The 12611-nt window shown below is 41.2% G+C and overlaps 3 protein-coding genes across 3 annotated transcripts in view; 2 read left to right on the top strand and 1 right to left on the bottom strand.

Moving 5' to 3' along the window:
* The first annotated feature begins 1478 nt into the window (after window positions 1-1478).
* LOC119730833 lies at window positions 1479-3643 on the top strand. Its single transcript, XM_038203884.1, has 2 exons — window positions 1479-1824; window positions 2232-3643. The coding sequence occupies exons 1-2, from the start codon at window positions 1655-1657 to the stop codon at window positions 3514-3516; spliced, it is 1455 nt and encodes a 484-aa protein (XP_038059812.1). The 5' UTR covers window positions 1479-1654; the 3' UTR covers window positions 3517-3643.
* A 2901-nt stretch (window positions 3644-6544) lies between these two features.
* On the bottom strand, window positions 6545-12130 carry LOC119730789. Its single transcript, XM_038203819.1, has 5 exons — window positions 11980-12130; window positions 11605-11788; window positions 10452-11295; window positions 10147-10285; window positions 6545-8169 (listed from the first exon to the last, which is right to left on the bottom strand). The coding sequence occupies exons 2-5, from the start codon at window positions 11672-11674 to the stop codon at window positions 7816-7818; spliced, it is 1407 nt and encodes a 468-aa protein (XP_038059747.1). The 5' UTR covers window positions 11675-11788; window positions 11980-12130; the 3' UTR covers window positions 6545-7815.
* An 83-nt stretch (window positions 12131-12213) lies between these two features.
* Window positions 12214-12611, top strand: part of LOC119730382 (PC3-like endoprotease variant B) — a 32442-nt gene continuing 32044 nt past the window's right edge. The window contains exon 1 of the mRNA XM_038203248.1: window positions 12214-12521. The gene's annotated coding sequence lies outside the window, so the exon portion shown is untranslated. The remainder of the gene's footprint in view (window positions 12522-12611) is intronic.

Below are 12611 nucleotides of genomic sequence, written 5' to 3' on the forward strand. Positions count from 1 at the left end.
TCACCCCCCACAGCAGCACCCTAACTGATAACATTCTTACTAACATTGATGCTAGTATCTCAGCAGATATCTTGAATACTGATATTTCTGATCACCTGCCACTTTTTCAAATTACTTCTTCTTTCTTTAGAAACTCCAAGCATTCTACTGAGACCTACTTTAGACGAAACATCAACGCTGATAGTTTACGTTCCTTCACCTCAGATATTGAAGCTGTGGATTGGGGAGAAGTCTCCAAATGTCAGCATGCAGATACTGCTTATAACAATTTTCTTTCTCTCTTTTCTGATACTTATAACCGGCATTTTCCTCTCGTTTCGCAACACTGTAGCAGGAAGAAAAACAACCAACCTTGGATCACCCCATCTATTGTAAGCTCTTGCAATCGCAAAAACAAGTTATACAGGCGATATACGTATAAGCCCATCAGAAGCCAATAAGCGCCTCTCACACCAGTTATTGGAATCGGTTGACTGCTGTCCTCCGTTCTGCCAAGAAAACCTTTTATGCCAAGAAATTTGAAACGTGTACAAACAACATGAAAAATACTTGGCGTGAAATAAACAAAATTCTTGGTAAGGAGAGAAAGGAAGTCATCCCAGAGAACTGCTCTGATGGGAACGAAATGTTCTTCAATCCTGTCGATATCGCTTCTCTTTGATTCTCTTGAGATAATGGAGATTAGTAAATAACCTGTGCGGAAACACCAGTCCAGGATTCGATGGAATTTGCTCATCTGTTGTTAAATCTATTATCTCTTATATCTCCAACCCTTTAGCCGTTTTAGCCTGCTGTTTTTCTTTTCTTTTCTCTTTTTCTTTTCGCTCCAAGTTAGGCAGGCACACTACAATTCATTTCCAATTAGAGAATTCAGATAATTGTTCTTGTCTTTGTTTCTTGTTTGTCCACTCATGTTTGTAAATTGTTTGTGTTTGTTTGTACTGGCATGGCAATATAAGCCTTCGGCTTCTTCGAATTCGCATGCCACAATATTGCTGTTTTTATATTATTTGTTAATGAGTCGTAGTTTTTGTGGATTATTTACATAATTTTTTGGTTATATAAATATTTCTTGTTCCTTTCTCAGTTTCTCATTAATGTTATTTTAAATAGACTCACTGCATTTTTTGTCAGCAATATTGAAATAAATAAAGGTTTGTTTGAATGAATGAACACCCACGCCCTCAACGACGAAAACGAGAGAGGTGTATATGGCAAATCGAAAAAAGGGTTCCAAAAAGGTTTTCGGCTAAAATTGCCTTGTTGTTGATGACCCCTTATATCGAAGAAATTCTCAACGAAGAATGCTCAAATTCAAGGTAAAAACTCACTCTTGAAACTCAGCTTAAGGTTTTATTACAGTTTTTACAAGTTTTGCATCAAAAATAACGAGTGGTTGAACCTCGTTCTCAAAATGTATTTTTAAGAGTGGTTGTTGTGTGTTGCTATCAATTTCTCAAACGCCACGGGGACGAGGACGGTTGGTTGAGAAAAATTGAAGGACCACTAAACGCCATCTTGCTTTTTAGTTTTGCACTGCTGCTGAAAACACGACAGATTATTATCGTTTAGCTGCGAATAAGTGAATCGCGAAATTATACTTTGGAATATGGCACAAACCTCGTGAAAGACAGAAAAGAAAATACAGAAAAGAATGGGGCGAACGCGGCGGTCGTGGCGAGAGAAGAAGATTTGTGCAATGGACGGCTGTCCTCACAATGCGGCGACTTGTCCCAGCCAGCAGTTCTACTGTTTTCCCTCGGAAAACGAGACGAGGCGAAGGCAGTTGTGGATCGCTTTGTCGGGGAAAGCAAACCACATTAGGTAAGAATATATGAGAGCTATGGTTTCTGTGTATGTTGTGAAATATTTGGTTGTTATTTGATGAGAAACTGACATTGGTTTGACCCCAACTAGCGTAGTACTTGCCAACGTCGTGCGTACATCACGTGTGTACGGCGTCGTTTTAATGGGCGGATTTTCGGGGGGGGGGGGGGGGGGGGGGGCGACCACAGACGGGCGAGGGGGGGGGGGGGGGGGGGGTCGCTGTAATTTTTCTATACATTTGAAAAAGAATAGGCAAATCTTGAGAGCAGTAAACTAGTGTCAAGACAATCATGATTTTTTTCTTGTTGAACAGTTAAACAATGCTCCGCAGTGATCTGTTACGCAGGTAATATTTTGTGATGCGATATGTTTTAATTGAATTTTTTTTTTAATTTAAAATATAGATATGATGGTTCCCCTTGGTCACCGGGACGGTCGACACGACTATGCGCCTGCCATTTCGAAGGAGGACGGAAAAACAACGAACCGAGGTTGAAGGTAGGAGCAGACCACTCCGATGCAATTGTCAGACTAAAGGAATGGAAGACAAAGAAGCGAGAGCCTTCCGTCCCTCTAGCGTCTGCAGACCACAGTTACGTTAGTCTCCATCAACCAGTGGAGGAGAGAATCAAGAACAAACAAACCCAGGTCTGTTTTCCCATTGAGGTTTTGTGCTGGTGTGGTGACGACCACGCACAGACGCCCGTCCACAGTATGTACTGCTGCGTGGACGGCAACGATGTCGGAACACAGACGTCATTCCGCAGAGATCCTTGCGGCAGTTTCTCAGAGGCCAAAGAAAGACGGTTCAGACTAGCAGCTCTGGAAGCAAAACCCCGTGGATTTGTCGGCTGGGACGGCACGGACGAAGCAGTCGACAAGATTCATGACGTCACTGGTGTGTTGCCTGACGTGTTCTTTCTCCTCTACTCACTACTGCCGCAAAAGTCAAGAGGCATGTCCTTGGAAAACTGCCTGCTTTTGTTTCTCATGAAGCTGCGCCACGGTCAGTCATTTTCGTGCTTAGGGGTTGTTTTTTCTGTGTCTAGAACCACAGCCTCCAGAAATTTCCAGTTTGTTCTGGACAACCTGTGCCGCGTCACGCGAAACTGGATCGTCTGGCCCTCGGCGGAAATGGTCCATGCCATGATGCCGTCCGGTTTTTCCGAGTATCCAAACGCTAGGTGTATCCTTGACTGCCTCGAATTCAAAACCGAGAAACCGGCAATACTGAGAGAACAAGTCTTGCTGTATTCCCCCTGTAAGGGAACCTGCACGTGCAAAGTTTTGGTCGTAAGTTCCCCAAACGGACTGATTTCTTTTTTATCCCGGGTCTACACTGGCAGTGCTACGGACAGTCAAATCACAGTCGAGTCGGGATTTTTGAATATGCTCGAGCCGGATGATGAAATCGTAGCGAGTAAAGGTTTTCCCGACCTTGCGAGACAAGTTGCTGGACGACAGGCTGTAGCTGTCGCGCCACCGTTAGCCATACCTAACCGTCATTTTAAGGCCGGTGATGTAGCAATGGCTTATAACGTTTCGTCAGTCCGGGTCCGTGTGGAACGAGTCGTTCAGAGAATCAGATTGTTCAATATCCTCAGTGTTACCTATCCTAGTGAGTTACTGCCATATGTGGATGATGTAGTACACATGTGTGCTGTGTTAGCTAATCTACAAAATCCTTGAAAAGTCCGGGACTTTCCTTAAAGGGAAGATACAACATTTGCAAACATCAAAAAACCAAATGATCAAATTATCACGAAATACCTTACTGAATTGTTAGGGACTGACAGTCCAAATCATCCTTTAAAATCGTGGCTCCTGGTGTGCTGACATTTTCAAGAAAAACTTTATTTTTCCAATGCTGGTCGGCCGACCAGCGTTGGAAAAAACTGGCTTTTTTTCAAAAATTGTTCCTAAGTTTTCATAATTAGTTATTCTGACTTTCCTTTGCAATTGATTACACACCTGTGAAGGGGTACAAGCCTGCTACACTGATTCTCTGACCTTACAATTCCCTAAAGTGTATTAACTGCTCTGTTTCATCTTAAGTGGGGTCAGGGAACCAGACTACAAGAACATGATAGGTTTTCTTGGTTTTTCCAGCGTCTACAAGCCCAAAACGTGAAACAAGTCAGTTTAACAATATTTTGTATAACGTACTAATCCTCCAAATCCATTTATTTCTGAAAATTACAGCAAAAGCAAATGTTGTACATTCCCTTTAAGGTTCAGTGCGAAACAACAACGTACGATGCTTTACGAAACTGAGGTTAATACAGACCTGCCAGATACAGAAAACACTTGCTTTGTGCAAAAATACGTTGCCAGTGTTGTGTGTTAAAGCTCAGGGCAAAGAGGCAGATTCAGTAACGCTTCGCTGCTCTCCACAGTGTTTGTGCAGTGATTCTCTAGGCATTTTCACACCAGACAAATCTCGGGGTTGACGCAGGGTTAAAAGGGTGCGACGTTTTTACTCTTGAACATGTTCAACCCTGCGCCAACCCTGTGTCAACCAAGCCCAAGATTGAATATCTTCCTGGGTTGAACTCAACCCTGATCCGGACCAGGGTTGAGATTTTCAACCCAGGTTGAAACTCTCGCCAGGGTTCACCAAGGGAAATAAGCTCCGTTTGCATGAAACCATTGTGAAACTCAACCCAGGGGAGCACCGAGTTCACCTAGGGTTCGACTTCTTCCCCGGGTTGATAGGCTCTAGTGTGAAAAGGCTTTATCCTTTCACTTGAAACTGACTTGCAGGGTTTTACATAATGCTCCGGTAACTGATTTTCAGTAGGAGGGCTAGACAGTGTTGATATTTACTGGTAAATTTATATATACAATTATGTTATGTGTGCAATGCTTGATTTATTGGGCCAGTGCTTTGCCGGCACTTTATGCCTACAGGGTGAGTCAAAAAAAGCGGAACCCAAACCCCCTAAAATGTATTTCATATTTAAAAAAATATGTAGCACCAAAAATAATAATGACTGGATAGCCAATTTCAAAAGCTACTTTTATATGGAAAAAATACTGAAATTGCTCAATCCGTTCAAAGAATATCACCATATAAACGCAATGACCCTAAGACCTGTCTCGTCCAAAAACAGCAATTTATTGTGTGTTTTGAATGTTTTGACTACAAGAGCAGCAATTATGTCTTGGTTTTTTCCAGCATCTGTGAACTCAAAACTTTAAAAAGGTCAGTGTTATAATATTTGCTATAAAATACTAACCCCCAAATCCATCCATCTCTGAATATTACAGCAAAAGCAAATGTTGTATCAAAATTACCTTTGAAATGAATTATTTTTCTGTAAATATATTATTTGGTGCAAGTAAAGATATGTTTTGAAGGTGTTAAGAAATATGCCAGCATGTTAGCCAATGTTCCCTTATTCAAACTAAAGAAAAAGCCTATTTTTTTGTCCTAGTGGTCACTTTTCCCTTATAACAAACAAATCTACTCTAAAAAAGTTTAATGTGAATAGTTATACTAGTATATTTTGTTTGACTAATATGTTTGTACAATGTAAATTCAAACATAAACGTAGATTCAGAAAAAAATGGTTGCAATCGTAGTGTTCCATATAATTTTCATTTTGCTGTACTCTTGTTTTCATAATAAACTCACTCGTTATGTTGAACAGAACAGATTTTGAAACATCTACTGCCATTTATTCCATCATGTGGAACTACCACCTTGACCCAATTGCATATCACATAAACATTCCACAATAGATTTTCAACAATTTTATATCCAGTATTTAACAGGTTTATTTATCATTCATAAATATCTGAGACAGTTTACCAATTCCTATTGGTCGAGAGCCTGTCACATGGGTGGTTTTAAACCGCCGGTAAAACAGGGCAGCGTTTTGCACCACATCACGCAGTGCGCACCGTGCACGCCAATTTCCATATAAGAAGATTTTTAGCACTGCACGCGCAAGGCACATACCATAGACATGGCCAGTCGGGTGTTTCACAAAACAAGTAAAATTGTTGAACAAATGGTTGGAAATTTGTGAATGTTTGACTTGTTGTGACTCTTTGACCGGAAAGGTATTTATGAATGGGAATACATGTAATGTGCTTGACCAGTATTGCAGAAGTACGTCTAAAACCAGCTAGGGGCCTTGGCGCAGATAATGGCCCAAGCCGAAGGTCATTATATCCACATAAGACCTTATTCTATGCTTAAAGGGAATATACAACCTTTGCAAACATCGAAAAACAAAACTACCAATTTTTTATGAAATACCCTACTAGGATGTTGGTAAATGACAGTCTAAAGCATCCTGTAAAATTATGGCACCTGGTGTGAAGTCATTTTCAAGAAAAGTGGTATTTTTGTATAAATTTCCAACGGTGGTCAGCCGACCACCGTTGGAAAAACCTAACTATTTTTCAACTACTGCTCCAAATTTACAATTTTTTTCAGTCCAAATTGTGTTTGCTATCAGTCACATGTTCATGCACGGGTGCAGGCCAGCTAGACTGGTTCCCTTACCTTACAATTTTCCGGCATCTATAAATTGATCCATTTCATCTTTAGTGGAGCTAGGGAACCAGACTATTTGAAGATTTTTGTTTTTCTTGGTTTTTCCAGCATTTTGGAACATAAAACTTCAAACATTTTAGTGTAACAATATTTGATCTATTATACTAACCCCTCAAATAGTTCATTTCTGAAAATTACAGCAAAAGACAATGATGTACATTCCCTTTAATATTCAACACATTCAAAGTTGGCACTAGGATTTCTAATCAGTGCTTAAATAACAAATGGTTAATTTGCTAGTACTTTGTACACAACTTATTACCACATGGTGTAACCGCAAACTGAAACGATATCGATACTCCACCATGCAAAGCCTAAAATCTTTTATCAAATTATTAACGTTGACGAAATGAATACAAATTTTGTAAGCACCTTATTGCATTAAAATATTGCATGATTAAAACATTGAGCATATACGTATTCTCACGACATGTTAATTTATTAAGCATTTAAGTACAATTACAAATATATATTCGAAAGTAAAATTACTAATTTCTTATTCGTGCAGGAAGATTTCAGATAAAATATTTCAGAAAATACCTGTTTAATTAAATTGCACATTGTTTAATTGCATGTAGTACTTCGTTAATTACAGTAGTACTTAGTACCTTTAAGTCTTCGGAAGTAACAAATAATTTTTCACTTTGGGAAGATCCGATCCTCATTTTTTGTTCATAGCACTTTTTGTTCAATAGTATTCAGAGAGTTGATTACTGATTACTTTCAGTTTGTACGGAAACATTTCAGATAATTAAATTTCGAAAATACTTTAGTAAGAAAATTGCATCGCACAGATTTGTTAGGTATTTCAGATGTACAATAGTTTTGGCACGTCTCACTAATTAAATTTACAATATCAATTATCAAAATGTAGCCACACACAATTTATGAATACCTCCATTTCCTCCTGGAATTATTTTGAGCCAAAAATTACATTTGGGCAATTTTTCATTCACAAAATAAAATATCTTTTTGAAACCATCTTTTGCTCATTTTGCAAAGCATAGAGTTACGAATTATCAGTTCATTCATCTAACAGGCATGCAACTTTTCCTCGGATCAGCTGATTTCCTCTTTTTTTTACTTCACATGTGTGCCACTGAAAATAGAAAAACACTGTACAAAGTCTGGGAAAAATTTGAATTTCCTCTTTTTTTTGTGATTTCCCAGTTGCATGCCTGATCTAAGTGAAATGCCAGTCCACTGCAGATTTCTCCTTAATTGATGCTGATACCCATTTGTACTCCTAGGTAGAGTGAGGCAAGTTGGGGTAAAACAGCTTGCCTAGGAACACAAAGCTTAGGCAGCAGTTGGATTTGAACCCCTGACCCTCTGATCACGAGTCACAAACCCTAACCACTAGGCCACACCCCCCCCAACATGTGTGTTAGATTCTGGTAGATTCTACAATAAATTTTGTTTCACAATTTGCTCTCAACTTTCACTCGTCCGTTTTCCAAAACCACTGTCTTACCATTGATACAGATTTTCTTAGGGAAAGGACGTGATGTCGTCTCTCGCATGACAACTTCCACGGCGAGACAGATCTTGTCAAGGTAGCTGTACGGCACGCGCTTGTGAACCGGCAGGTAGATCACATGATCGATGAGGTAGCGGGCCTCGTCTGGGTAGAGCGCCATAGCTTGGTCAAACTGGAGAGGATCGGTCGCGTTGGGGTCGGCAAGAGTGGGATCTAAGCAGGTCAGCTGGGTTGCCCCGCGGTAAGCGTCCACCCCTCGGCAGTTCAACTCTTTCAGAACTTTCTCTGGCTCATTCTGTGATAAGGACAAAAAAACAAACAAACAAACTTGCCAAATCCTGTCTAGACCTTGAGAACATGTTTACCCATTGCAATGTGCTGTACTCATGCAAAGTACTCATACATGTACTTGTACTCGCGGAAACATACCCACCCTCGTACTGGTACTAGTGGAAACATACGCAACTTCGTACTCTTGGAAACATACTCGACCTCGTACTCTTGGAAACATAATCGCCCTCATACTTGTACCCGTGGAAACATACTCATCCTTGTACTTGTGGAAACATACTCGCCCTCATACTCGTACTCGTGGAAACATACTCATCCTTGTACTTGTGGAAACATACTCGCCCTCATACTCGTACTCGTGGAAACATACTCATCCTCGTACTCGTGGAAACATACTTGTACTCGTACTCACAAAAAAATTTCCTTGTACTTGCACTCGTATTTGTGACAAAGTGCTCGTACTCACGGCAAAGTACTCATACTCATGGCAAAGTACTCATACTCGTGGCAAAGTACTCATACTCATGGCAAAGTACTCGTACTCATGACAATGTATTTATACTCGTGGCAAAGTACTCATACTCGTGGCAAAGTACTCATACTCGTGGCAAAGTACTCATACTCATGGCAAAGTACTCATACTCATGGCAAAGTACTCATACTCGTGGCAAAGTACTCATACTCGTGGCAAAGTACTCGTACTCATGGCAAAGTACTCATACTCATGGCAAAGTACTCATACTCATGGCAAAGTACTCATACTCATGGCAAAGTACTCGTACTCATGACAATGTACATGTATATATACTCGTGGCAAAGTACTCATACTCGTGGCAAAGTACTCATACTCGTGGCGAAGTACTCATACTCGTGGCAAAGTACTCATACTCGTGGCAAAGTACTCATACTCGTGGCAAAGTACTCATACTCGTGGCAAAGTACTCATACTCGTGGCGAAGTACTCATACTCGTGGCAAAGTACTCATACTCGTGGCAAAGTACTCATACTCGTGGCAAAGTACTCATACTCGTGGCAAAGTACTCATACTCGTGGCAAAGTACTCATACTCATGGCAGAGTACTCATACTCGTGGCAAAGTACTCATACTCGTGGCAAAGAACTCATACTCGTGGCAAAGTACTCATACTCATGGCAAAGTACTCATACTCATGGCAAAGTACTCATACTCTTGGCAAAGTACTCATTCTCGTGGCAAAGTACTCATACTCGTGGCAAAGTACTCATACTCATGGCAAAGTACTCATACTCGTGGCAAAGTACTCATTCTCGTGGCAAAGTACTGATACTCGTGGCAAAGTACTGATACTCGTGGTAAAGTACTCATACTCGTGGCAAAGTACTCATTCTCGTGGCAGAGTACTCATACTCATGGCAGAGTACTCATACTCATGGCAAAGTACTCATACTCGTGGCAAAGTACTCATACTCGTGGCAAAGTACTCATTCTCGTGGCAAAGTACTCATACTCGTGGCAAAGTACGCATACTCGTGGCAAAGTACTCATACTCGTGGCAAAGTACTCATACTCGTGGCAAAGTACTCATTCTCGTGGCAAAGTACTCATACTCGTGGCAAAGTACTCATACTCGTGGCAAAGTACTCATACTCGTGGCAAAGTACTCATACTCATGGCAAAGTACTCATACTCGTGACAAAGTACTCGTACTCATGGCAAAGTACTCGTACTCGTGGCAAAGTAGTCATTCTCATGGCAAAGTACTCATACTCACTACAACACTACTGTACACTTACAACGGTCCCCGGTATTAGCAGAAACATTGTGCTACATGTGGCTATAACAAAGGCTCCATTAAATATACTCTGAATACTGTGAATACTAACTCGTAAAATACTTTTGACACTAATTTTTAATGGGGCCTCTGTGAGTTTGGAACTCCATTTTTCGGTTCGCATTGTTTAGCTTTATTCATTTCAAAGGGGCTACTGCAAAATGTTTACCACGATAATTGGGAAGAGCCAGTAGTTTCTTGTCTCAACATCCATTCCGACGTACTCCAAGTTTTGAGGAAGACGCTCGCTGACGTAGTCACACTTTCTTGTGCCTTCTTGGAATTCTGTCTCGTCGAAACCCTGAAATCTGTCAACAGAAAAGACACAATTCCCAAAATGTTCAACTATTTTAAGAGCCTTTGAGAAAGAGTGTAGATGAGTTAGACAATCAATGTTGTGGCTCAACAAGATTTTGTTTCTGTGGTTAGCAAATTCAGTTTTGTAAGGTTGAGTTTTCGGGAAAATCAACTTGCCTTCTTAGCATCATTTTAAGCAATGCTGTGGATGGTTGCTGGCGGATGGTATCAATAAAGTTGGCGGAAAATCCTCTTAGAATGGATACCACTGCTTCCTTGTGATCAAACCCGAGGGCATGAAAAATTGGCAGCATAAGTCTCATGAGTACTGGAGTGTTCAACGCGACCATCCCAACGACGCTTTGGAGGATTTTCTTGATGTACGCAGCTCTGCTCTGAATCGGATATTTGTAGTACAGTTCCTGCATCTGGCTGAATAATTCGGGATCCTTCACTCTGGCAACAGCGCCCCCAAAGGCAGTGCTGGGTTTGATCGCGCCGAAACTGAAGAAGGAGATATCCGCTTTCGGGTGCCCGAGTTTCTGGAAGCCGCAGAAGACTTCGGCGCAGTCTTCTAAGATGGAGAGATTACGACTGCGGCAGGTGTCGATGATGTCATCGATGTTGGACCAGCGGCCGTAAACGTGAGCGATGACGATTGCAACGGTGTTCTCGGAGATCAGCGAATCCAGAAGCTCGATTTTAGGGGCTAGAGTGTCGATGCTGATGTCGAGCGGCTTGACGCGGAGTCCATGGTGCTGGGCGATGTGAAGCATCTGAGGGATGTTGATGGCCGTCATCAGGATCTCCGAGCCCGGTGGGTACTTTTTCACGCGGAGGAACAGGTCGAAGGCTGATCGGACGGACAAACATGGCAAAATAAAGTGGCTGGTGGGATGGCTTTGATTGGTGGGACTGCCGGACCTCCAGATGTGTCTCAAGTCGGATTCGATCTTGTCTCTTTGGTTGTCAGGTTCTGCGAGGTAAAGCAGCGAAGACAGGACATCCTTCCATGAAGCATCTTGAGAGGAAAAGGATCAGAAACAGAAAAAGTAAACACAGGTAAAATAAAACATTATTGCTGGGAACCTGCTATGAATCAAATCAATTTATAAATTTATTCAATAATGCATTACATGTATTACTATTTTTAACAAAATGTAAAAATCAAGCAACATACAAGTTTTACAAAGTACTCCGTATGAGTCGATTCATTAACACTGTGTTAATTCTGGGGATTGATCTCTGGCCATTTCAAATACTGTGAATATTTTGGGAAAAGGCTGACCAGAATGTAAAGGAAAGCAACAAGAAAAGGGACAATACTCACCGATGTACAAACAAGGATAGGGCACAAGTGGAAATCTGTCTGGTGACGTTCCTGATGCCATGTTTGGCATGCGAGTCGAAATGAGTTCATTGCATGCGCCTCAATGTAACGCCGCGCTGCAATACCAAGTCCCCTGGCATGCCTGGCTGAAATCTCTGTTAACTGCTGACTTAATGGAGTCCATCTGGAAAAAAAAGAGATTTTTAGTTTATTACTGAAAAAGAAACTAAAACTAAAAGTTAGCAATAGCATACATTGCCTTCCTTAGTTTAAAAACACAGTTCTTTTCCAAAATTTGTGCATGATTGATGTGTCTCCAAAATCATGTGGTGAATTTTGCTTAAAAAAATAAATTATTTTTCCAGTTTTTCTTACTCGACGTGGTGATCACAGTTTTATCCTCGGTCAACAGTTACACATTGGGACATGATTCGATCATGAAGAAATTAATCATTACTTAAATTACAGTGATGTGTTTATTTTGGTAAGGCGCGGCTAATTTGATCAAAAATAAATAATGAAGACCGCCCTCTATTTACCATTCTGCCACTTTATAATAATGAAGATCGCCCTCTATTGACAATTCCGCTACTCGACTTCATGAAAGTACACGAAGTAGGAGCAACGTAACCCACTTTTCTGCCGGCGAAATCAGCGACCAAAATACTTCATTCTGTCACCAAATTTCACGTGAATACCGCTTCGATCTAGGCCTTGGAACACCACGACATCATTTCTTCTAAACTCTGCGACTTTTTGAGCGGCAGACATGTTTTAATCGGAGGAAATTGATCAGAATTGTGGTGGGTGTGGAAGTTGCGGGTACGGTGACAGAGCGGGGTAGTGGGAGCGGAGCTAGGTCGCTTTGCCGTCCGTGTGCTGCGGGGGAAAAGAACCGATTGAAAGCCACACGCACGGTAAGTAGTTTTGATTATTCATTGAGGCATCATGCACATGGTTCCCTGTGTTCGTTAAAGCATTGAGCAAGGAAACATTGATTGAGGAAT

Source organism: Patiria miniata, unplaced genomic scaffold (assembly GCF_015706575.1).
Source record: "Patiria miniata isolate m_02_andy unplaced genomic scaffold, ASM1570657v1 HiC_scaffold_22, whole genome shotgun sequence".
Classification (NCBI taxonomy): domain Eukaryota; kingdom Metazoa; phylum Echinodermata; class Asteroidea; order Valvatida; family Asterinidae; genus Patiria; species Patiria miniata.

Bases quoted from the DNA above. Each gene is read 5' to 3' on its own strand.
- LOC119730833 (XM_038203884.1), top strand. From the start codon at position 1,655: ATGGGGCGAACGCGGCGGTCGTGGCGAGAGAAGAAGATTTGTGCAATG. The intron at 1,825-2,231 runs GTAAGAATATAT...TTTAAAATATAG, and splicing joins GGGAAAGCAAACCACATTAG to ATATGATGGTTCCCCTTGGT.
- LOC119730789 (XM_038203819.1), bottom strand. From the start codon at position 11,674: ATGCCAAACATGGCATCAGGAACGTCACCAGACAGATTTCCACTTGTG. The intron at 11,296-11,604 runs GTGAGTATTGTC...TTTCCTCTCAAG, and splicing joins CTATCCTTGTTTGTACATCG to ATGCTTCATGGAAGGATGTC. The intron at 10,286-10,451 runs GCAAGTTGATTT...TTCTGTTGACAG, and splicing joins CTTAAAATGATGCTAAGAAG to ATTTCAGGGTTTCGACGAGA.